Source organism: Hyperoodon ampullatus (genome assembly GCF_949752795.1).
Source record: "Hyperoodon ampullatus genome assembly, chromosome: 11".
Classification (NCBI taxonomy): domain Eukaryota; kingdom Metazoa; phylum Chordata; class Mammalia; order Artiodactyla; family Ziphiidae; genus Hyperoodon; species Hyperoodon ampullatus.
Window position 1 is genome coordinate 69,382,489 of NC_136924.1, and position 26,297 is coordinate 69,408,785.

A 26,297-nucleotide genomic window follows, 5' to 3' on the forward strand; every position below is an offset into this window, starting at 1 on the left:
CCTAATTTTCCAGTCTCCTACCTAGCATTTGGCTTTAAATGTCTTTATTTCTTTAATTATCAGAAACGTAAATCTATGAGAGGGCCAGGCTGCAAGTGGTCGGGAGGCCAGGAATGAGGGCAATTCAGTGGTGAGAACAATTAGGGCGGCACCAGATCGGAAGACTAAAGTTTTGATGGGCAGGGGGTGTATCATGGCTGTGACTTGCAAGAATCTGAGTGAAGTGAGAGCAAGGGAACTGGGACAGAGCGAAGCACAAAGGGTTAGACTCTTACGTCTGAGTGAGAAGGAAAGGGTCAGTGTCCAGAGAAATGATCTGGACAGGAACAGAACACATCTTTCAGGCAAGTTGCAAGGAAACAGGCAGAGAACAGCCTCCCGTAGGACAAATGGACTTGTCCACATGACAGCCCAATTTGGAATGACAAAGGATCCCAGGGCAGGGCCATCTGCCCACTGTCTTGGTTTTAAATGGCCTCACTAGTGTGGGGAGATAAAGGCTAGCAGGTGTGTGCTGTTCGCTGACAGAGGCCAAGGATGGCTCTGCAGGTGCCGGGGACTGCAGCCGAGAGGACGGTCCTCTGGAAGCCCTTGCAGGTCTATTGCCATCATTGGAACTGATACAGTATAGACTCTTCCTTTGGTTTTCAGTCTCTTAAGAGCCATGGATTAAATATTCATTTTTATTACATTATCTCCTGGAGCCTGCTGATGGAAGGAATGGCTAAACAGTGGAAAAAAGTCCTAAAGTCAGCTAGGAGAACTTGGAAAGATCTGAAAACCTTTTCACTTTCACTAAAACTGTAAGTGTCCAGTTCCCAAATATCTTCTTTGTTCTCAGAGGACAAGAGAAGGTGATCCTAAATTCTCAGTCAAAAGCAAAATATATCAGCCCCTCTTAAAAGAGATACAATAAAAGGTATGGAGGCATAATGTTAGAGTTTTGGGGTTTTTTTTCCACTTGTTTACTCGAAGATCAAAAAAGAAGGCCTATCCCAGAGCAAAGAAACGAAGCAGAGGGCATGTGGCTTCTAGCCACCCGCTTTTATGTAACCACCACCGTCACAGTCAGGGTATCCCCTTCTCCCAACAACCAAGAATCACGGTGCGCCCTCCCTACGCAGTACTGTTTAAGGCCAAACAAAAACTCCATAATCCGGAAAAGAGTTTATAAACTCACTAACACATTACTGTAAGGCTGGACATATTATTTAGTCATGCCTGTGACATTTGCATTTGTAGAAGGTAACAAAACTTGAAGTTTAAAAACAGGGAGAATCTAATGTGGAATTTCAAACAGCCAACAGATAAACTATTTGGAAGGAATTCAAAGGCATTTCACAGCCACTGAATTGAAACAACTTATTTAGAGCCCACTCCACCCACGAGTAAGACTGACCCTGAGAGCACCTTTTATAATAGAGCCATGAGTTTTAATCTTAAAACATTTGCCTATTAATTCTGAATATTCAACTCTAAAAGAACTAGAAAAACACACTAATGCTTAGACAAAAGCTTATGATGCTTCCAGTTTCTCCCCAGAGCTATTTCCATCAGTTTGTTCCTAGGGCAGGTAGCTTGTAAGGGGGGTGGGTAGTAGGGGCATTTCTTCGACCAGTTAAATATTTTTGCAGAAGGAAACCATGTTACATTCTCCTAAAGGATTTAATCCAAAGAATTTTTCTCCTAAATTTCACATGTAAATTGCTCCCATCTTGAGAGAACAAGGACTTGTAGATACTAAAGAAGTAAATCAGAAATTAAGCTGCTTGAATTTACCACTGATTGATCTGGTATTATTAAACCTTTCTACCATTTTCTTACTCACATTTACCTTCTATAGAAAACTAAAGTGATTACAGTTTTTTTATACAGCTTTTTCTAAGTGACTGTACATTTCCCTTCAAAATCTTTGAAATAAAAAGCTCCTGTGAGGGCTTCCCTGATGGCGCAGTGGTTGAGAGTCTGCCTGCCGATGCAGGGGACACGGGTTCGTGCCCCGGTCCGGGAGGATCCCCCATGCCACGGAGTGGCTGGGCCTGTGAGCCATGGCCGCTGAGCCTGCGCGTCCGGAGCCTGTGCTCCAGAACAGGAGAGAGACCACAGCAGTGAGAGGCCCGCGAACCGCAAAAAAAAAAAAAAAAAAAAAAAAAAAAAAAAAAAAGGCTCCTGTGAAAACCTAGTACAACTGTGGTCATAATTACTGTAAAATTCCCATTGATTCCCAGGATGTTATGTATCGCAATTGCTCTTTATCTCATTCTGCTGTGTTCAAGCTGACACCAGCTACTTCTAATTCTCCTCTAGTGACTGTCATAATGTTTCTGTTTCAGAATTTAAACAGATTCTAATCTAGAGTCATGTACTATACTAGTCTACATTTCTTTAAAAACCCTCCAAGAATTCTACAACACAATCCATGCCCTGAAGACATTATTTTAAAATGCTTTTTGCATCTACTAATCCAGAAGGAGAGTCTGAGTTGGCCAACACCATAATTTTTACTGAGTACTTCCTATGTACTAAGAGTTTTACATATGTTAGTTCATTTAATCCTCACAACAACCAGATGAGGATGTCCATTTCAACCACTAGCAAACTGAGGCACAGAGGCATTAAAGACTTGCCTGGGATCATAGAACCAATAAATGGCAAAGCCAGAATTTGAATGGAAGCAGGCCATCTCTAGGGTCTGTGCTGTCAACCCTACCTTAGCTCTGCCCATGGAGAAAATCAAACAGCACAGAGGAGATGGGATTTGATTCACTTTGTTGCATAGCAGAAGTTAACACAAAACTGTAAATCAACTCCAATAAAAATTAATTAAAAAAAAATTTTATAAATAAATAATTAGCACCTAAAAATTAAAAATAAATTTTAAAGCTATTATAAATAGTAAAAGCTATTATAAAAATTAATTAAATAACATTGTTTAGAAAAAAATCAAGACATCTACACTGGGAAGAATGGGCCATTCTATTCTCAGATTTTTTTTTTTTTCCTTTAAGTTAATTAGCAAGCAAAATATTGTTGATCCTGTGTCAGGGGAGAGAGAAGGGGATACGGAAAGGGATGGGGAGGGAGACAGAAACAGAGTGACAGAGGAAGAAAGAGGTCCAATATCAACTTTTGCTGAGTTTTGAGGAAGCAGGAAAATCCAGATCATGCTACTGCTTAGAGCCCTGTTAATAAGTTAACAGGAAACACTGTATTACTTGAGAAAAATGTTCTTTCTGCTGTGTTACTCTTCCAACCCCACAGCATGTCTGTTACAGGATGCAGCTTTCCTGTAAGGGCCATCATGAAGGCCATGACCCTTTGTTTTAGTTTCCTGAGGGGAAAGGGAGTCCCTTGCCCACAGTCTGGGTCTGGGGAGGCCAAACTCTGCACAGAGAGGAGAGGGCTGTGGAAGCCAGTGTGAGACCTAATGGAATTTCCCAGGTCATTAAGGAATTAGCCTCAAGTTTCAACTCAGGTGCAGCTCCATTAAATAAAAGACTTAAAGGAAGATGCCCATGCTGGCTGTAGGCCGGTCCAGACCACTCTGTTTGGAGGCTGCGCTCGCACATGTGACACTTCACACCGACTGAGAGCTTTGTCCACGATCACCGACACCGATCAAATGCTGGTGATGGCACCAGGGATGCCAGCACCACCAGCACTGCCACCACCATCCCTGCACCAAGTACAGGGATGACTGGACACACTGGCCAGGCCTGAATAGTGGACTCCTTAGAGGGGAACATGAACCTGAACCACACACGACTAACTTCCCCAATTCTGGGATACACATTTTGGCGTCTGAAGCGCACCCCAGCGGTGAGGCTGTCTTTCCTCAGCTCTCTGGAGACAAGAGCACTCCACAGAGACAAGATGGAGGCAGAGGGGCAGCAGCCACTTTATCATCTGATGAATCCGGAAAGAAAGCAACCTGAGGTCTCTTCACTGACCTCTGCTTCCCAACTGAGTTCAGCCTCCAAGTCAAAACCAACAAGTCTTCACCTCCTGCCCCACTGGAAGGGGCAGGAATGTGTACAGTGTGGTGCTGAGAGCAATGACTGTGGAGACAGAGGACCTCCGTCCTCAGCGCTCCCCTCCATGATGCAATCTCATGTGAAAGAGCAAGTATGCAATCCACCTGGGTTCCGGTCTACCCAAGACTGACACTGCTTCAGTTCTCTAACCAGGCTTTTTGCTCTATGACTAACTCTAACACGACTGAATTTCAGGCTGATTTTAATAATTTTGAGCCCTGAGTTTTATATTTTATGGTGTATTTACATAGGTCATAATAAATTCTCGTACAACCAAAATACAGAATGTCCTGACCTTTGCTCAACATTTTAAGCCATTATTGAACTCTTTTGTAACTTTAAATTTAAAATATCTTTATTTTTAATTCAAACCCAGTTTTCAAACACAAAGCATAAAAACAATGCCTAAACTTAAGGGACTCTATCTAAAACATTTCAAAACACAAACCAATTACACAAAATAAATTTAGGCATAAGTATAGAACATAATTAAAGTTTACTTAGAATCACAGTAGTGGGATCCTTCACTATAGGAAATAATGCTTGAGTGGAAATTTAAATTCCCTCATCTTACTTTAAAAGAGGAAAAGGAAAAAACACACCCTTCTCCTAAATAGCCGTTTTCAGAATTTTAATTATATTACTGCACTCTTTATGGCATGCAAAATAAGAAGACTAAAGAATTACTAGGCTGTTAAACTTGCATTTACCTAATCAAATTGACATCGTGTTGGACTTTTTGATCTGTTGAATGTAAGTTTTTATCTATTTGATATACAATTACCATTTACCACAGAAGTGTTTTAATGAAAGTAGCATCTTAAAGGCTTTTAAACATATCAGTAAAACCAAAGATGTTTTAGGAGCTCAATAAAATCATGAATTCTGGTAGTTTTAATTAGATCTATTAAATTCCCATCATAGCTTGGACATAAGTTCCTATTTTCCTATTTAAAGAGAGTATTGCAAACATATAATAAATAATAGCAATTAAATTTTATGTTTATTTTTCTAACTTATAAGCAATATATTTTTATTGTAGAAAATTTGGGACATAGTGAAAAATATAAAGGAAAAAATCCACAATCCAATTGCAAGATAACTGTCAATATTTTCATGCACTTCCTTTTAAGCTTTTTTCTATTTTGTTGGTTTTTTTTTTTTTTTACACAATTGAGGTCAATATATTTACAATTTAATGTCTTACTTTTTATACCCAACATTTAAAAAGTCTGCATTTCCCATGTTATGGAAATCCTCTTTTTAAAAATCATTTGGAGAAAAGGTTTTGTTCACTGCTATGTCCTCAGCACTGAAGCAGTGGCTGGATATTTGTAGGATAAATTAATCATCAAATGATTTATCCTATCATTTATTACCCCATGGCCACAGTTCTGCACATTTAGGTTGTTCTCAATTTTTCACTATTATGGGTAATGCCATGTATCTTTTTGCATAAAGGTTTTTCAGGGTTTAGGATTATTTACTTGGGATCAAATTCCTGAAGTTGAATTACTGGGCCAAGTCTTGTATAAACAATTTTAAGACTTCTGATACCAATCATCAAATTGCTTTCTCCAAAGTAGTACCTTTGGAGTATCTATTTCAGCACTCTTTTTGAAAAAGCTTTCCTGCTCTAACAGATAAAAAGTTATCTCATGGTAGTTTTACTTGTAGGTCTTTAATTACTTATATTGACTATTTCTCCAAATATGTATTAAACATTTGTATTTCCTGTTCTCTGAGCTGTCTAGCCATATCATGTAGCAATTTACTCAGTCACTCTGAATTCCTTGCACCAGTAGCCATATTCTTCTATTCCCTGGGTGTTTCCTCTTTCACCTCCTTTTGGGCAAAAGTTGGTTCTGTTAAATCTCTTATATAAACTTCAAAACATTGTCATGTTCAGACACATACACCCAAATTTGATAAAATTTTTAAAACATTGTTGCTTTTAACACAATATATATACATTGTAGAAAAATTAGAAAGTATAGGTAAACAAAAAGAAAATAAAAGTCACAGATAAGCACTGTTTACACTTTAGTATATATCTTTCCAAATTTTGCTCTACGCTATACCATTTTTAAAAGACCAAATGTGGGATCATGTGTGCATACTGTTTTGCGATTGTTTTTTTACTTAACTATTTCATAAACAACTTGCCATATCATCAAATGCCCTTCATGGTATTTTTAATGCTAACAGAACACTATGGTAGATAAGAGCATGGACTTTAAAGGCATACAGCTATGAGTTCAAATGTTGCCTCCAAAATCCTAATTAAAAGACTTAGTTTCTTGGGACTTCCCTGGTGGCACAGTGGTTAAGAATCCGCCTGCCAATTCAGGGGACACAGGTTCGAGCCCTGGTTCAGGAAGATCCCACATGCCGCGGAGCAACTAAGCCCGTGCACCACAACTACTGAGCCCACGAGCCACAACTACTGAAGCCCGCGCACCTAGAGCCTGTGCTCCGCAACAATAGAAGCCACTGCAATGAGAAGCCCACGCACCGCAACGAAGAGTAGCCCCTGTTCGTCACAACTAGAGAAAGCCCACACATAGCAATGAAGACCCAACGCAGCCAAAAAAATTTTTTTAATAAATTTTTTTTAAAAAGACAGTTTCTTAAGCGCTTTGCTCATCAGTAAAATGAGGATAACAATACTTATTTTATATCGATTGTTGTTTAAATAAAATAATACAATTTATAAAGCAACTTAACAACATGGTGATAACAGGTGTTTCATAAACATTTACCAAATTAAGGAAGATTTGATTAAAAAGTTATTTTAATTTCCATCTCTTTGCTTTTCTTGTATATTTGGATTGTACTTCTGTGTGTGCACACACACACATGTGACTTGTGCTATGCCACTCTTCACATCTTTTTCATATTTCTTTTTTTTTATATAAATTTATTTTATTTATTTATTTTTGGCTGCTTTGGGTCTTCATTGCTGCGCGCAGGCTTTCTCTAGTTGTGGCGAGCGGGGGATATTCTTCATTGCGGTGCCCAGGCTTCTCATTGTGGTGGCTCCTCTTGTTGTGGAGCACGGGATCTAGAGCACAGGCTCAGTAGTCGTGGCGCACGGGCTTAGTTGCTCCACGGCATGTGGGATCTTCCCGGACCAGGGCTCAAACCCGTGTCCCCTGCATTGGCAAGCGGATTCTTAACCACTGCACCACAGGGAAGTCCCAATCTTTCTCATATTTCTACTGGGGTGCTTTTTGTCCTTGTTGCTTTGAATTCATTTATTCATTTATTCACTCACTCATTCATCCAACAATGACTTATTAAAAGCTACTGTGTGCTTATTTTATCAAGGATAGTAAACTTTTGTCTTTTATGTTGCAAATGTTCTTCCTAGTTTATAGTTTGCATTTTAATTTTGTTTATGGTAGGTTTTGGTGTACAGAAATATTAAATTTTCATGCACGTATTCTATTTCTTATTTTTTGTTTCTTCTCTACCCTAAGGGGATCCTTTATTATTTGGAGTGAAAAACCCTGTTTTGAAAAAAAAAAAAAGTCTGAGGCCTGAAATGAAGAAAAACAAAATAATTGGTTTGATATAGAACCACCTTTATAAAATATGTTTTGCACTCTAATTTGTTTTTCAAGAGCAGGCCTAGCGTATTCATTATTTGTGTTTCTGGCAACTAGCACAGCATATGACACATAGTAGGTTCTCGACAAATGCTGACTTTCCTCAATTAGAGAGAATAGAGCAGTCAGAAAAGGCAAACTCAGTAACCAAACATCAGAATTGAGAGGAAAGATCTTAATTAGGCTGACACTACAACACTACAGAGAAAACATCAAGAAAGTTCAAAATCAAACATTCTACAGCACTGATGTTCTTCTGTTGTTGAGGAGATAACACCTGCTCTTAACATTTTCTCAAGCCCCAAATATCACTACTAGTCTACGGGGCAACATTTCTCTAAGTGTGCTCTGAACTACATTACCCTTCAAGATGCTCCAACAGCAAGAATCCTATGATCAAATAAATTTGGCAACCACTTCACATTGCTTTACCCCTTCTCCTCAACTCACCCACATACCAGAGGCACAATGAACTTCTGCATAAATAAACCTCTGAGAAACTCTGCAGGTACTCATGTTCAAAGCAGACAGAGAAGAAACTGAGTTCAGAGTTTATCTGGGGTACCCAGACAGAAAGGAGGGAACCAGGGAAATGATGGGTCCTAGCAAAAACTAAAATCAGTATTCTGGGACTCAGGAAGATCCTGGACAAAGCACATACTTAGGACATAGAAAAAGACCAACGACTGGAGGAGACACAGACCAGGCAGGAGGCATTCAAGGATGTTGGCAGGACTTAGGTTACATGGTAGAGTGGGCAAGAAGTAACAAGCATCAGCATCCTGGAAGATCATGCAGCAGGAACCAGGAACAGGAAGCAGGGGCCCAGGCAGTGTCTGAAGATGGAACAGAGGGATGTGGCAGCCACAACACCCCAACCAAGAACTGGGCTGGACTAGAACACGCAGTGGGATGCCTATGGCTACCAATCATTTGCTTCCAAGCCAGGCTAATTATTCAACACTCATTTACTAGGGGCAGGGCAATGCACTCTGCACAGGGATTTTTTTTAATTTTCCACTTGACAATCTGTCCACTACGGTAAAAGGAGCTGTGTGTGAAAGCTTGGATTATAACCAGCCCCATGTTCCTGATTTATTGCAGTGATGCGTAGCATCCATTTAGACTGGTACCCTGGCAGTACGCTCTTTAAACCTACTGTGATGGCACAGAGTACCAAGTGGAAGGGGCCATGAGCGCTGACTTCGACAACAAATCAAGTTCTCCTAGGCAGGGTTCCCCTGGGAGACTCAGAACTGGGTTAGACAGTGAACAGAGTGGGGTCAAGGAGGTAATAACATCTAGGCATCAGTGGAATGAGAAGACAGGCAGCTCCTTTGGCTGTAAATAATGCAAGGTTCCAGTGGCAGAAGGGGTCTGGGCTGGCAAAAGAATCCTCTCTGGATCCCACGTTAGCTTGGTCACAACCTTGTCAGAGTGGCTCTGCTGTTTTTGCTTTGTATTGCTTTGCATTTGTCTGTAAGCATTTAACTGTAGTGTTGAAACAAAATCTTCATAAATCATCATGTCTTTGCAGGTTTTCTACACTGAAGGATAATAGTTTACTTGGTGTGTTTAGTTTATTGTCTTGGTTTAACATATCTTGAAAGCCTTGCAGTGAACAAAGCTATTCTTCAAATGCAGTCACTGACAGGAAAAGAACTGGAAATTGTGATTCACGAGCTTGATGTCAAGCTGAACCACATATCAGCAGTGAAATAAATGGAGGCATGTGGTTTTAAAATCAGTCCTTTTATCCAGAGATATATAATTCTACAACCAGTTTCAGGCCCTTAAGTCTGATGCAAATTAGCCTAGATGAATTTCTAGGTTATGTTCATAATCACTTTTTCAAATACTTTTAACCAGTTGTTACTATTACCAAATATTTATATTAGCAGCAGAAATTTGTGAATGACCCCCTTACTCCTCACGGGATACAGGGATCTCCAAACATCCTGGCACCCACCTTGAAAAACAATCCTCAGGTAACTGCATCACCCACAATTACACAAAAACCTGGACTTATCTTGATATCATCTTGTAATTAGTATACTCCTCTAGATTTTACTGACAGGTACTTTTAAAGCTACTCTTAAAAGCTACTACAACCCTGCAGAGTACGTGTTGTTAAGTTCTTCTTACAAAGGAAACAAAGGAGAAGCCAAATAATTTGTCGAAGGCCAAAGAGCCAGTTAGTGTAGGAGTTAGTATTCAAATTCCATTCTGACCCTACGAGCCGAAATCTCTTATCTTGCAGTATAGTCAAGTTGCCTAAATTGTTTTCCCATAATAGAAAGTAAACTTTTGATCACTGAATATTTTTCTTCATCCACTGCATACATCCCAAATCTAGATGACATGACAAGGAACCCAGGAGGGGCCTTCGATTCATTTGGGAGTCTTCCTTAAGTTAAACAGTCTAGAGGAGGTGAAGGGGTTTAGATCAATCAACAAGTGATTACTGAACGCCTGAGACTTTTTTGTGCCAGGCATGACAAAAAAACATAGGGAAGTAATAGAATTGACCATTATTCTGATAGTCTAATGTTGGGGGATGAGGGGGGAAACCGAGCAAATACCTTGGGAATTTAGAAAGAGATAAAGTAGGGATCTTTATCCCTACTTTATCCCTACAGTGAGGATAAAGAATCACTGATACACCAGCAAATGACAGTTTACATGTAATAGGAGCCTAGGAAAATTAGTTGGTAAAGAGGTGCTTTGTGGGGAGGAACAATTGCATTAAATCGGTTTCCTTAATCTAGGTATGATTCATGGTTATGCTGAAATTTGAGGTTATCTACCATGCAATCAACCATATCTAAAGAAAAAATATTGTACTACTTAAGAGTGCATGTACATATGAAACACTGCCTTAGAACCAAGAACGAGGTTATATAGGGACTTCCCTCATGGTGCAGTGGTTAAGAGTCCGTACTTCCACTGCAGGCGGCATGGGTTCAATCCCTGGTCAGGGAACTAAGACCCTGCATGCTGCGTCCAAAAAAAAAAAAAAAAAGAATGATGCTATATAATAACATTATAAATGTTTTCCTAAGAGTACATATAAACATTCCCTAATAGGTCTGCCATATAACTATTTAGCCCTTTGATTTCAGTAATAAGAAAGGAAATTAAGTGCTGCTTCCTGTGTTTCATATCAAGAAAAAAACAAATGACATAATAAATTATTCAATTGAAGGCCTTTTTTTATTTCACTCCATTAGAGTATAATGAATTGGCTTAGAAAAATTAGGGCAAAATGTACTAATCTTCATTTTACTGGCATGTTATTACACACTTGGTAAAACCAACTGGACTTATCTAGGGCCAGAAGGAGGCTGTTAGAAAGATACTGCTTTCAGTTCTCTTCTAAGAATCAACAATGAAAAAAAAGTATAGATAAAGAAATATGTAAACTATTCAGATTTGCTTTTTAAAAACACCTTGTCCTTGGTACAGCTTCTTCAAATGCCACATATAACAAAAACAAAAATTATTTTTTCACTTAAAGCAACTGCATGATGTAATCCAATAATGTGTCCTGGTACCAGGTAGTAATATACTCTACTCTTGACTTGTACATAGCTTTTGCCTCTAGATAGAGGGGAGCAGATAGGTTTATTTCTTTCTTACCATGATTTTTCATAATGCAAACTCACTTTGTCTCATTTATTCATTCATTTCACAAATATTAAATATCTACACAGTGCCTTGCACCATGGTAGGCGGCGTGGACACAAATAAGGCTACGACACAGCTGCTGACACAACAATCATATCTCAGAACATCAAGAAAAAGATTTTCAATGTAAAACACTCCTCGGTCATTTTTCTGCTTTACAACACCAACTGTATCATCAACAGAGGTATATTCTAGCAGAAAATATTTATAGTTTTAAGACATTAAAGAGCACTTTTCAAGGGGCAGTCCACAGATTGCCAGTACTGGAAGGGAAACTCTCTACTCATCTGCCTCCTTTCTTCTTCAACCCCAAAGGGGAGACCAGGACCAACACGGGAGTAGTACTAAAATTGTTCCTGTTTCCTCTTCCCCTGGAGTCAAGATGGAGTAAAGCTCAAATGCAAACCCTGAAAGCAAAACGTAAACAGGAACATAACTACTCCGTCATCTGAAAACCATTTCTCTTGCTTTCTTAGTACCACTGCCTTGGCCCCTCAATTCACTCAGAGATTTACTGAGCGCCTATGGCGAGCCCAATACTTCTGTGTGCTGGGGATGGAGCAGTTAACAAAACAGATAAAATCCCTGCCCTCGTGGAGCTTCCATTAACAAAAAGCAATAGGCGTATACAACATACACATAAAAAAGTAAAACAAATAGCACGTCCTAGGGTGCCATGGGAAAAACGAAAGCAAGGAAGAAACAGGAGGGGTGTTGGGGAGGTTACTATTTCAAGTACGGCTGGGAGGGGAGGCCTCACTAAGGAAGTGACATTTACGCCAAGCCTTGAAGAAGGTGAGAGAGGGCGTCACACAGGCAAAGGGGTGGGTGAGGGCGAAGAAAGACCCTGAGACAGAAGCCAACTGGGTGTTTCTAAGGCCAGGGTGCCTACAGTAGAGCAAGTGAGGGATGAGTATGGGGAAACAAGGACACGTGGGTAGCAGGAAGCCTGGGTATGGAGGGCCTTATCCTTTGGCTTTTACTCTGAGCACAACGGGAAGCCACTAAAGTGTTTTGAGCAGACCTCAGATATTTTAAAAGGATCACTATGCCTGTTCCACATAAAATATTTGTCAGAACAGAAGACAAGGGGACAAACAGAAAACCCAGCTCGGAGGAGAATGCAATAAGCCACATAAATATAGATGACAGTGGCTTGAACTGCGCTGGATGTGGCAGAGGTAGTTGACAATGGTCAGATTCTAGATATATAATATTTTGAAGGTGGAGTCAACACGATTTTCTGACAGACTGGATGTGCAGTGTGAGAGAAACAGAGGGTCCCAGGAAGATACCAAGGGCTCTGACATGAACAAGTGGTAAGATGGATGCGCCATTTACAACGATGGGGAACACTAGAGAGGAGCGGGTTTGAGGGAGCAAACAAGGAGCTTGAGTTTGGATATGTTAGGTAAGTTGCTTGCCTGTTCAACCTTCAAATGAAGATGCTGGAAGTCCTGTGAACAGGGAAGCCTAGAGTTCAGGAAAAGGACCAAGCTGGAGACACAAATTTCGAAAGCATCATGTACTGATGACCAGATGACAGCACAAAAGAAGAGGAAGCACAAAGACCAAACCCTGGTGCACTCCAATATTTAGATATCAGGGACCTAAGGAATAAACCAAAAGAGACCAAGTAGGAATGAGAAGGGAAGTAGGACAATGTGACAGTCTAGAGGCCAAGTGAATAAAGGCTTCCAGGAGGGGAGTAGTTAATTATCTCAGATGCTTCTGACTGGTCAGGTAGGACGGGACTGAGAATTAGCTAGCAGGCTTAACAATATGGAGGTCACTGGTCACCTTGGTAGAAGGAGACAGAATAGGGCACAAACACTGGATTGGACTAGGTTCAAAAGAGAATAAGTGGAGAACTATTCAATATTAAAGAGTGAATACAAATTTCTCAAGGGATTTTGCTTTTAAGAGAAGCAGAAAAGTGGAGTGGTAACTGGACATAGTAAGAGTCAAGAGAGGGTTGTTTTTTAAAGTGGGTGAAATAACATCATGGTTGAATGGCAATAATTCAGTAGAGAGGGAAACTAATGATGCCGGAGAGACAGAGAATATGCTGGAGCCGCGTCCTGGAGGGGGCACAAGGGCATGGGATCTGATGCACAAGTGGAAGGCTGGCATTGAATAAAAGCACGCAGTTCAACTGTAGTAGCAGGAGTGAAGACAGAATATACGGGCACAGACGCAAAGAGAAGTTCTCTTCTAATGGCTTCTATTTCCTAAGTGAAATAGGAAGCAAAGTCTTTAACAAAGGGTGAGAATGGAAGCAGAGGCGGTGAAGATTTGAGGAGAGAGGAGAGAGCAGGAGTATCGGTCATCTAGGAGAGCAGAGGCATGAATGAAGACCAAGCAAATGTAGCTTGGTAACCCAGCAGCACTAAAAGTGCATTTGAGAGTAGCAATCTTGAAATTAAAGTGAAACCAGTCAGCTTGGCTGAGTGTTTTTCTCCAGCCATATTAAATGGCAGAGGCAAAAATTAGGGTGGTAGAAAGTTGAGTTTAACCAGGTTTTCTAAATGAGACCTACAACATGGAAGAGGGAAGAGGAAATTAAGAGTACACCCAAAAGACTGATTATATGAGATATGAAGGAATTGAGGCTGGAAAGAAGGGAAATGTGGACGTGAGAGGGGTGTGGAATAGTAAAAAGGGGGTGAGATCAATGGATTTTAGGTCCTCGTGGGATTGAGGATTATTGGAGTCAGGATCACAGAGACTGAGTTAGAAAGATAGGTGCTGATTGGAGAGCAGGACACCCGAAGATGAGCCAGAGGGGAGCAGTCACTGGCAGTGACAAGGTTGAGGGCAGCAGTTCTCAAACATGTTGGTCTCAGGGTGGATTTACCACATTCCTAAAAGTAAGTGAGCATTCCAAAAAGTTTTTCGTAATGTGGGTGAGGTCTATTCACATTTACCATATTAAAATTAAAACAGAAAATTTTTAAACGTAAGAATATACAAGTACACATTTCACTAGCTGCCAGAATGAAGATGTTCATCACATGTCATGTAACCTCTGAAAACTACTGTGCACTCATAAATGCATGAAAGTTCCAATGGCAATTAACGTCTGAGTATTGTTATGGAAATAACAGACCCTCGGAAAGCGTCTTAGGAACACTCACTTTGAGAACTGCTGGTCTAAGGTGTGGCCATGTGGCAGATATAACAATGGCAAGAGAGGAGGATGCAGGGCTGAGAAACGAAGAAACTAGAGGGGCAGTTTATGTGAATGTTGAAATCACAAGAATTATGACAGAAGTAGGGCTGGAACAATAATGCGCCAGGAGTGAAAGTGGTCAAAGACTGCAGGACGTGACTGCAACAAAGAGGAACCATGGTTTGTGTGGTCTGATGGCACGAGCTTCAAAATTCAGGATTTTTAGGAAGGAGAGAAGAACAGTCTGGAAGTAGCAAAGAAGGACAAAGAGCACCTTCTATCGTCCTCCAGGGGTATGTGAGAGAAAACTGCCACCACTTGAGAGAGCACAGGGGAAGCAGTGAGTAGGTCGCCTTCTGTTCAAAAGGAGCCCTTTCCAGACACTTAAAGATGAAATTTATAGGAACATTACCTAAACCATGGATTAATCTTCTGTTCCTGCCTGTTATGGACTGAATGTTTGTGTCTCCCCCACTCCCAACCCTGCCAAATTCCTATGTTGAAACCCCTGACCCACAGTGTGACTGTATTTGGAGACAGGGCTCCCAAGGAAGCAATTAATGTTAAATGAGGTCGTAAGGGTGGGGCCCTGATCCCACAGGATTAGTGTCCTTAAAAGAAGAAAGAGTAGAGAATTCTCGCCACCCCCACCCCCCAACCTCATGCATGCTCCAAGGGAAGGCCGTGTGAGCACACACAGGCAGGAGGCAGCCACTGGCAACCCAAGAAGAGCACTTTCACCAGAAACTGGCCTTGCTGACACACTGATCAAGGACTTCTAGCCACCAGAACTGTAAGAAAATACACTTCTGTTGTTTAAGCCCCCCAGCCTGGAGTATTTTGTTACAGCAGCACAAGCAGACTAATACACTGCCCTCCCTGCTTCTTCAGCATGAGCAGCAGAGGCTGAGAGGGTAGGATTCTGAGTCAATGCAGTCATGGAATGCAGAGCCCAGATCACACTTGATAATTTTAGATGACTGCTGGTGAGAAAACTAGGGCTACTCTTTGGTGGTAGGGTAAACATATATGTACATATGTATGTATGTATGTATGTATGTGTGTGTGTGTATATATCGGCATTCAAATTCACTAGAAAGCCAAATGAGGTGCTTTCTTATTTCTTAGTAGATGCAGCACTATGGGTATCTGATTCTAGCCTGGCAAACTGTCATTCTCTTAATTAAAATTATAGGAGGGGGAAGTGAAATAGTAACAGAGAAACTAAATTTATACTCCCTTGTTCAAGGTTCTCATTTAATGAAAATGTGCTCTGCACATACTAGAAATTTACATATTTAAAAAGAAACACGTGAATTCATCTGAAAAATCTAATTTTAAATGCCACTCTCTTTTAATCAACAATCCTGACACTTCAGAAGAAGGCAAGGTAGAAATCCTTATGACTAACTAAGTTGAGGATATTAGTGCACTTTTTCAATGGAAATTCTGAATATTGATAACAGGAGAAATACTTGACATCAGAAGGTATCAAGAAGGAAAGCTATTCTCAGATTATATATCAGAATACATGAAGAAATAAATATCTACTACATTATTATCTGAATGTTTACCTACATTATTTTCCACTGTTTTGCTGTTATTTTTAATGTGCTAACAGGTAAAAGCTACATTCATTAACTTTTTCTCAAATGATGAACTGTACCTTAAAAAGATATAAACTCTAGTAACTTATGCTATCAAACTATCAAATTTTCATATTGTCTGCTATATTCAACAACTGTGAAAGCAAAAGAAATGAATACTTCACCAGTAAAAAATATATTTATTATTTCTAACATCAATTCATACAAAAAGTCTTGATCTCTTCTAAAGATCTTTATTCTAAATACAAAGTAAACCTTTAAAATACATGAATAACAGAAACTGCACATTGCAATTACACGACCAACCATGAAAAGAAATGTCAGTTCTCAAGTTCACACGTTTGTTGATGAAATACAAAGGGCAGATTTCTAATAAAACTATTAAGTGAGAAAGGTCTGTGTACAAGGTAGGCCGAGAGAAGGTAGTGGTCAAAATTACCTGCCAGCCTCAAGCTGCGTTATCTCTGGGCTGTTAGACGGTACTTCTCTATATCTTTTTTCCCTGACATTCAGATCTTAGGGACAGGTGTCCACCTAATGATGGCCTATTGGACTCTTCTCCCTTATTTTTTATTCACCCTGCTGACTCCTGTCCCTTCCAGTTTTAAGTTTTCAAGTCATTTAAGCCATTCCAGATATCTGGGACAGAAGAGAAAAAAGAAAAAAAAAAAAAAAAGAAGGGAGCGACAAAAGATCAGACGTAAGAATCCAATATCCTGCAAGGATTCAAGACTCGTGACAAGTACAAAAGGAGAGAAAAACTAACACCTGTTTGGTTTTGAGGACATCAGTAAACATTCTGACCAATGATCCGTCTTGCTAGCATAAAGGTCCCTTACTGAGCATAGGCAGAATTCAAGGTAGCACTGGAACAATACAGTGGCAATATATGCAGAAGGTGGCATAAGACAGGTAGGGATGTTGGCACCTCCCAAGATCCCACAAACTCCATAATGATTCAGGGGAAATTGTTGTGTTCTCGGGCTCCCAGGAGGGATATAGAAATGTTGATAGGACTGGAACCTAGGTAAGGCCTGGGGTTTGACAAAAAGGTCACAGGCTGGATGTTACAACCAGACTCAATGGCAAGGTCCAGGTAGCCCAAATCAGCTGCCAGGATGACATTCAGAGACCAAATGGGAACAGTCGCATTTCAGTGGATACCAGGGCACAACTCACAGTCACCAAGCATGCCAACTCCAAAGCAGTGGACGCAGTGAGGGTCACACAATGAATAAAATGCCCTTCACCCAGGGCCATGAGGATACTGAGCTTTCCCGTTCACCCGAACGCCATCTTGGGAATGAAGGAAGGGAAAAACCCTTGAGAAATGAAACAACCAAAGAGTCTTTAAATTGGAAACTAACGTGCTCTTAATGGACAAGACAGGTGTTTTCAGTGGGAATGGGATCTTGAAGGCAAAGTGAAAGCAGCTATAGAAAATAAATTACGTTTCATTTGTATATTTTAATAGTAGTGTGTCCATTTTCACACACATATACACCCATCCTTCTGAACTCTGCTTCCCAACACTAGGTACATAAACATATTCTAAACCAGTACTATCCAAAGTGTGGTCTACGGACAGTGCCAGTCAGAAAACTGCTTATTACCCATCCATGGTTAGATGAATACTGAAAATGAGGGTAGGTGGTTAGAAATTCCTGCAGCAGTCTGGCATTGCCCCAACATCTAAGTCCGTGATGAATGGGCTCATCTCACTGAACAGGACATAGACAAGTGCAGGTGTGGGGAGTTTCACATGGTGCAGTCACTATAGGACACATATCAGACTGGGGGAAAAACAGCCCTTCACCACGAGCAGTCTTAGAAGTACTAATGTAGATCAGCCTAATACTACCACCAACTGCATTACCAATACTGGGGTTTGTATTTAGGATCACAATGGTGCAAAACAGACCAATGAGAAAAGAGAACTTCACAAGCAAATGACATGTTTGTCATGCCCCGGAAAGACCAGGTGACATCAGACTGTTGAGACCAACATGCCATGGGAGTTCAACTAGGGAAAAAGTGAAAATAGTTCAACTAGTTTCCATAGCAGCAAGTACCATATTCATACTACAAAAGGGAATTTTGTTTCAGGCAAACAATATCAAGTCGCATGAAGTAGATGCTGTTCATTTGGAAGTTATTGATTTTTTTGGTAGTTTTGTTTACACTTCATTTGTAAAATCTGTTTTGGTTCTGTGGTTGTACGAGACCTATAAGCATCAGGAGTTTACACCTAGTTTTACGTTAGTACATATTTAAGTAACATAACAGAAATAAAGTCAGCAGTGGAGGTCTGCAAGAATTTTTCCTTCCTAAAAAGGTTCCATACATGATTTCAATTTGAGAAGTAATGGTGTCTTGGGCTTTGCGTTGAGGTCAGAAGCCTAGGCTGGAGAGCAGCAGAAACTGAAGAGGGAGAGGTAGCAAGGTGCACTCAGCATCTGAGCGGGATGCTTCCAAGCCCAGCGGGGAAAGAGGCTGCTTCCAAGAACTGTGCAGCCTGTGTGTATATATTGTAATTTAGTTACATCACTTGAGTTATTTTGTTATCAATGGGAGCCTAAGGGGGGACTCTCATATTTGAACTTCATTTTGGAAAAGAATTAAGATTCTTTAATGAAAGCTTCCAGTTTATGAAACAGAAGTTATGCAATAACGCCTCCATCCAGAAATGGCCAGCTAATAGATGTGCTTTAAGAATCTCAGTCTTTCAACAACTTCTTCCCTTTGTAGTGTAACCACGTAGCAATAATTGCTTTCACCCGATAACAACCTTAGGCGGTCAATATGACAAGAATCATCTCTACTTTCAGATGAGCAAATGGAGGTTCAGACGGGCAGGCTGTGCCTAGACCAGGTAATCAAGAACATGGCCAAGGGAGGACTTTAACCCACTTTTTGAATTTTGAGTCCATTGTAAGAATTACTTTTAAACTTTATTCATAGAAAATTTAGTTGTTTTCAGAAAATAAGAATTTTTAAAAACCCCACCCAATTGTTAGTAGGGGAAGACATTTCTATAAGATAATAACTACCATTTTTCTCTTTTTCCATTAAAAAAAATCACTTTAAATTCCAGATTAGTATTCAGGTATAAGTGTACAGGATAATGATTATTTTTCCTTTAAGATTAGATAGTATATGAATTTTATATAATTAGAAGAAAAAACTAGTGCATACTAAACTATCATCATGACCCAGCCTGGTACCCAATCACTTTGGTGGTTGTCTATTTTTACATTATTCTACCAGACTATGTTTACATTTTTCCCCTACATAGACTGGGGAGGGGGGGAGTAAAGAAAGGCAACATGTAGTGGAAAGAATACCAGGCTTTGTATCAAGGTACTGGGTCTCAAGCCACAACTGTAAATCTAATCAGTATCTTCACCAGAGACCTACGCCCTCCACATTTCCTACGTTCACCTGCTCACCAAGTCCTCCTCCGGAACATCTCTGCATGGCCTGCAACAGGGCAGTAGACTCCCACCCGATTCCCACCTCTCCAGTCCCTTCTTTTTCTAATCTTCCCTCCTTGCTACCAAGATAACCTTTATAAGATATAAATCTGATCCCTTCACTCCTCTGTTGGAAATCCTTCAATTAACTCCTCATCACCTGCTGGATACAATCTGAACGCTGCCACCTGGGATACAAAGTCCTTCCAAAGGTGGTCTCATCTTCTCCCACCCAGTCTCCCCACCTCTTGGGGAAAGACGTATTCTTATTCGACAGTCCATATGCATATTCATACTCTATGCTTCAGGCCCTTAAGAAACCAGTAGTAGTTCTTAAAATATTTCATTCCATAATGCTTTGGAACACACCATGCCCCCTGCCTGAAATATCTGTCCTCACATCCCCTCCCAACCTTCTGAACTCCTCCCCTTCCTTCAAGTCCTTTAACACTTCCTCTGTGCCACCTCCTTTGAGAGCATCCTCAGAAGCTTCCCTCTTCCCACCTGCCCTTGGCACATTCAACCCCTCTTCTCTGCTCCCCCAGAGCTAATCTGTACATGAGGAGAGAGGCTGTCATATCCATGACTCTGTAACTATGCATAATAATCTCCTTGACAATGGGAATGATGATTTGCTCATCCCCAGCACCCAAATGTCAGTTAGTTGTCAATAACTGTTTACTAAATGTATGAAATGTGGCCTTGGGCACATTTCCCCCTATACTGGAGTTTCTTCTTCTTCATGAGAGGGTCAGACCAGAATATATCAAAGACCTTGGCCTCATAAGGCTCTGTGTTTCAACACAGCTTTTCACAAAACACTGGACTTTCTTTTTTACTGGTTTATGAAGTTTTTAAAGAATAAAAACTTATTTAAAGAATAAAAACTTATCATTTCATCATCAGGACGCCTTGAGGTGTCGAGTTTACAGATCTATATCAAGATAGCGTAAAAATAATACCGGTTGCCATTACTGAGCCTTGAACTATATACAAGGTACTGACAGAAATTCCCCCACACTTTGTAATTTCATTTACTCCTCCCATGAGGTAGAGGTTACTTGTCCTCATTTTAAAGAAGAAAACACAAGGACTTTGAAAAGTTAAAAGATCACAGAGCTAAGAGGTGCTGAAGTGGCTTTAAACCCACAGCTGTTTGACTTCAAATACCTTGTCCTCCATCACTCTGCTGGGTGAGGCAAAGGAATCTATCCAGGACACTAGCTTTGTCTTCACATTCTGCGCAACACCTGATTTAGTACTTAAAGTTTAATCACTGTTGAAATGAAAGGCGGTAAGAAATTCAATCAGGCGCATTTTAATCAGCAGATGTACCTAAAGAACGTTGACTTTCCCATGAAACTGACAACACCCTTTGGCCACTGACCTGTCTAAATAAATAGATATCTTGAATATGGAATTTTGTTCCGATAGATTTTTATATTTATATTCGAATTTAAGGACACCTTCGAATTTAAGGAGAAATAAACTTTCCTAAAAGACAAAACAATAGATTCAAACCCAGGTTTTGCTCTTGTGTTTGAACAGCATTCTCTGTTAGATGTGTTACTTTGTATTACTACTATTCTTGTATTTTTTTATTACTGAACTACTATTGTAATTTAACTGAAAATAAACTGATCAAATCCTAAATGCCTTAAACCATCAGCCTTCACACAGCATTTAATATAACCATTTTAAAACCCATGATATTCAATTCTCAATATCCTTTACCAATTTAAGTTGATCCTTCTTTCTTCTTCATGAAAAACCAATAAGGCTGCCGCAGAAAAAAACACTATCTGATGCCCCTTTGGCCACTGGGCCTTCTGATAGATAGCCAGGCTGAGAGCTCAGATGGATGGCTTTAATTAAATAAAAAGTTGGCAAAAGAGCAAATGTACAGTGGCTATTAACAATATAGTAGTTTCCTAGTTCATCGCAGTGAGGGAAAATGCCTAATTCTTGTTAATTCTTGCCTTCATGGCAAATACTCTGAAAAAAAGGAAAACTATGTAATATTTCAAGTCCTTGGGGGAAAAGCCATTCATTTACATGAGTCTCTTTAAGTTTAATCAAATAATTCCACTTAGAAATATGCTGACATGCCAATCCTTACAGTTAGGGTTAATAAATCTATCTAGCAAAGACAGTTTTTCAAAAGCCCAAAATATACTTTGGAAGCTTTTCCACAGGATATGTAACTACAAAACTCTTCTCGTGAATTCTTAATGAAATATTTGGTGGCAGTTTATTAAAATTCTGTCCAAAAGAAAAACCGTAAGACATTATAATGTTAATACAATGCTAACAACTTCATCTTAGGAAAAGTAACAATTTCTTTTTCGAATTATCTCTAGAAACTGGTGCCCTAAGTCTTGGCTTTGTAACTTGAGGCAAATTTTTTCATTCTCTGAGCATCACTTTCTTCCACTGTCAGGGGAAATAATAATACCTACCTTACTGGCACGTGGTAAGGAGGACTATACCAAATAATGCTTGGGAAATGTCAAACACAGTGCCCAATGCACAGCAGACTCTTGTGCATTTTGATCTCTTCTCTTTTCCCCACAGCATTCCCCAGTCAAGACTCAAATTTCAAATTGGACTTTTTATTAAGCAGGTTATGTGGGGTAGGGTCACCAGATCTCCTTGTGATGTGGAAAATGAAACAAAACAAAGATGTAATAAAGGCACACTACTTAAGCCCCCGGTGCTTTCTCATACATATTTTATAAACACTAATTCCTTACGTCTAATAAGATCCAAATACGCTCATCTGACAAAACAGAAGCAAAACCCCAGACACAGTAATTCCTACAGGGGTCCAAAAGGAAGTTCTCAAGTTCACTTGTAGACCTCCAAAACTTATAAGAAGAACAGAAAGGCAAGAGGGAGGGGAGATATACAAAATGCATACATTTTCCCACGGAGAATATGTATACACCACACACACAAACATTTACTAACCAAGTCCACACAAATCAGAAGGGAAGCTACAAGGCAAAAGAAAGGCATCATTAATTACTGAGGCACCTATCCCTTTACACTAAGATTTTCCTTAACAACTATATTCTTATTACACACGATCAGCTAATAAGCAGATTAAAACAACAAATAAATTGCTTAATTTAATTTGCTTGGAAGGGATATTAAACAGAACAGTTTTCAGAATCATTTATCTTCTTCTAAAACATTTACCCAAAAGTATATTAGGCAGTTTCTAAATGGATTGGGTTTATCAGCTCAGGCAGAAAATCGGGGGGAAGACAGAGAAATGTGTCCTGAATTTTAATAGCACGTGGGTGAATTTTTACCATACATGGGTGAATCTTAACATGTCATTTTGGAAATGACAGCATTTCCTGCAGCAACTCGTATGTTACAGTTTCTCTGCTCGGCACTGCATGCAGTAGCAATAGTTCACTCAATATCATCTTGACAGAGGCATTCAAGGTGAACCCAAGTTATGAATGGTGTGTAGGTATGGCATGAAGTCATATGGATTGGCCAAACCTCTCTTTGTATGTGACAATACCAAGAAGGCAGGTTCCCTAAATCTTTGAATTGAGATTAGCATTTTTTTTTCAAGAATAACACCTAGAAATACTTGTTCAAATACGTGGTCCTTAAAGAAGCTAGCAGCCTGTATTAATTTGCATTAAGTTTCAGAAAGAGATTTAGCTAAATAAAATCTACATGAAAAAATGGTATGCTAGAGTAGTCTCCACAATGGGTTTTAGAATGTTTAAATGTAAACTGGGGTTGGGGGAATGTGGAAAGAACAGTGGTTCTATGAGCACAACCAACCTTAGAATTTAATGGTAAGATAGTATAAATGGACTTTTTGGTCAATGTTATCCCCAGACAAAATTTAAAATGTATTTGTTCCCTTTATGTTCCTTATTTTCCTAACCAACCTGATAGTTTAATATTTCTGTTTATATTTGACAAGAACCTAATTCAACACTATTTGAATCACTTAAAAGGAAAAATGTTAAATACAATCTGATTTCAAATGCAAATAGAAAACTGCTCATTATTTTACAATAAAATTCTTCCAAAATGATAAGACAATCTCAAGTAGTATCCTCTGACACATGCATTAAAATCAGTTCAAATATATGTATATATGTATACATATATATGTATACACACACACATACACACACACAATTGAAACAGAAACACCAGGTAGGAGATTTTAAAAGAAACAAAACACACATTTGTGCATTCCCAATGAAGCAGGACCTCAAAAGGAAATGCCACAACCAAACAAAAATACTAATTAGAAAAGCATCACTTAATACAAGCAAGAAGTAAGAAACTTTTTAGTGAAAAAAGACACCAGGTAACAACAAACGTTCCCTGTTTTCTCCTACTGGAGAAGTTAAGGCAGAATACCCAATTTCTGTCAGATTTTTATGTTCCGGAGGAAATTCAGTCTTATCTCCAACAAGCAGATTAGGCGATCATCTTTTAAAGTTACCATATATTTCCAAAAGACATACAAGTACATTTTGTCACGATCCAAAAATCTACCCTTTTCAGCATTCTGATAAAACTTGTAGGCAGCACTGCAACGGTTTTTTAGCAGACGGATACCTTTAACACCAAGTGCACTGTGACGCTGAGTTGACAGGACAGACACTCCACGCTTGACAGAAGGCTTTCATTTAGTGCTTTTACCTGGTTATAAATTATTGGTACTACTATTTGCACCTCTTAAGATATGACCTACTAAAGGGAAAAGCAGAAGTTTTTCTAAAGCAGGGGTGGCCTTCTGAGTGGGTGAACGTAAGTTCGGTCACCAGAACGTGTGCTGGAAAATAAATGCACATCTCTAATAAGGAAGTGGTTAAAAAGGGATGAATTCCCTGAGTCATTAAACAGGATATAAACCAAAGACAGGTTGTGCCACCTAGAGAAAAACTGAAAATCGTACATTCGTTCTTCAGTAGTAGGCATTATTTCCAAAACCTGAAACTTCGGGCATGCCCAATAAGCAAGCCACCTTCCGTACCAACTCATCATTCTGCTGGATTCAGCTCCCCTGACAACTCTGCCTACTCCACTCACCAGACTGGCCTCCTCACCCCGCCAGCCACGCAGCACCCTTCATCCTCGGCCCTGGCGGTTGCACAGCCCATGCGGACCCAGCGTCCTGAAACCCTTCCAACTCTAAAGCATTTTCCTCGAAGCAGGGCAGGCCGGGGTGGGAGGAGCCGAGGAATAAACCCTGGTGGACCTTGCCAGCCAGGGGCCCTCTGGACGCTAGCAGAGCCACGGCGCACACCCCCTGGCCCCGTGCGGCCCGTAGAGGAAATTCTGGCACACTCAGTACATCATCTCCAGGTTACCGAGCTGAACTCCCCGGCCAACCTCCGCACAATCCAAACACCATAAAATGACCTCAACAGAACCGAGCCTTGGAGGTGCAAAAAAAGGCCTTCAACTTTCCTCGCCGCAAGTCACTTAAAGGCAACGTGCCCAGTACACTTGTCAGGCTGAAGCACAAAAGGTCTACAAGCCACCTGGCACCGAGAGCCGCCTTTTACAAAGGAAACAGACAACAATTACGAAAAGCCCGCAGTCCTGCGGTATTAACTTGACAGCGGGGACTGCGCTGGGGCATAACTCATCTCCGAGGCACTCTCAGCCCCAGACCCTCAGTCTAGGGACAGCTTTCCCCCTCCTCCCCTCCCCCTCCGGAGACCTGCGGCAGCGCCCACTTGCCGTCCCCCACGCTCTTCCTCCGCCTCCTTCTTGCTGATTCTCCAGCAACTTTGGGTGGCAGCACCCTCAAAGCCCAGCCCGAGGCGGGGACACCGCGAAAGCGACCACGGGAGGGAGAAGGAAAGTTTGAAAAGTCACTTAAAACACTGCAGGACTCCCTCCGCCCCACCCCGGTGCCCGGTCACCCCAGCACCCACCCCGCAGAAGGCCGCCCGGGGCTCCACGTGCAAGTGGGCCCTGGAGAAGCTAGAGTTCCCCCCACGTCCTCTCCAGAAAAAAATCTTTGCCCGACTTAAAAGTTCCCTACTGCAGCACCCTCCTTCTCCCCCACCACCACCCCCCCAAAAAAGAAATCTGGAGTTCGCACGCCGCCGCCGCCCGGACTCCCCCGCGACCCCGGAGGGCGCGGCGCCCCTCCCCCGTTGGCCGCGGACAGGTCGGGAGGGAGCCCGGGGAGAGGGAGGCTCCGGGGCGGCCCCCGGCCCGGACCCCCTCCCCGGCCCTCCCCGCCCGGTCGCCCCGCTCACCTCTCTCCTGCTCTTCCGCCTGCAAGCAGATGGGGATATTCTTCTTCCAGCCCGGCATGGTGTCTGCTCCCTGCGCTCGCTCTCGGGCTCGCTCCTCCTCGCCCGCTCGCTCTCCGTCTTCTGGGGCTGGCCGCGCCTCCCCGCGCCTCCCCACTCGCCCTCCCGGGCCGGCCGCGGCGCTCTCGGGGCTGTTCAGCTGGGCTGGGGCGCTGAGGCGTCTCCCGAGCGCATCGAGGCGGCGCCGCGCGCCCCGCGCTCGCCTCAAACTCGCCGTCGGCTCCGGGTGGCTGCGGCAGGGCCGGGCTGGCCGGGCCGGGCAGAAGGGGCTGCAGCCGCGGCGGCGGCCGTGTGGCCGGGAGGCCTGGCCGGGCCGGGGGCGGGGGGCGCGTACAGGCCGAGAGCAGGAGCTGCGGAGCCCCCGGGAAGTGGGCGCGGACGGCGGGAGTGGGC

At 41.4% G+C, this 26,297-nt stretch overlaps 1 protein-coding gene across 4 annotated transcripts in view; it reads right to left on the bottom strand.

Moving 5' to 3' along the window:
• GRIP1 (glutamate receptor interacting protein 1) overlaps positions 1-25,905 on the bottom strand; it is a gene marked incomplete at both ends in the record, with an annotated part of 711,329 nt that extends 685,424 nt beyond the window's left edge. For all 4 annotated transcript variants that reach the window (XM_079716052.1, XM_079716060.1, XM_079716058.1 and 1 more), the window contains one exon: positions 25,848-25,905. In XM_079716052.1, the coding sequence (XP_079572178.1) occupies positions 25,848-25,905 (58 nt within the window). The remainder of the gene's footprint in view (positions 1-25,847) is intronic.
• Positions 25,906-26,297: the final 392 nt, after the last annotated feature.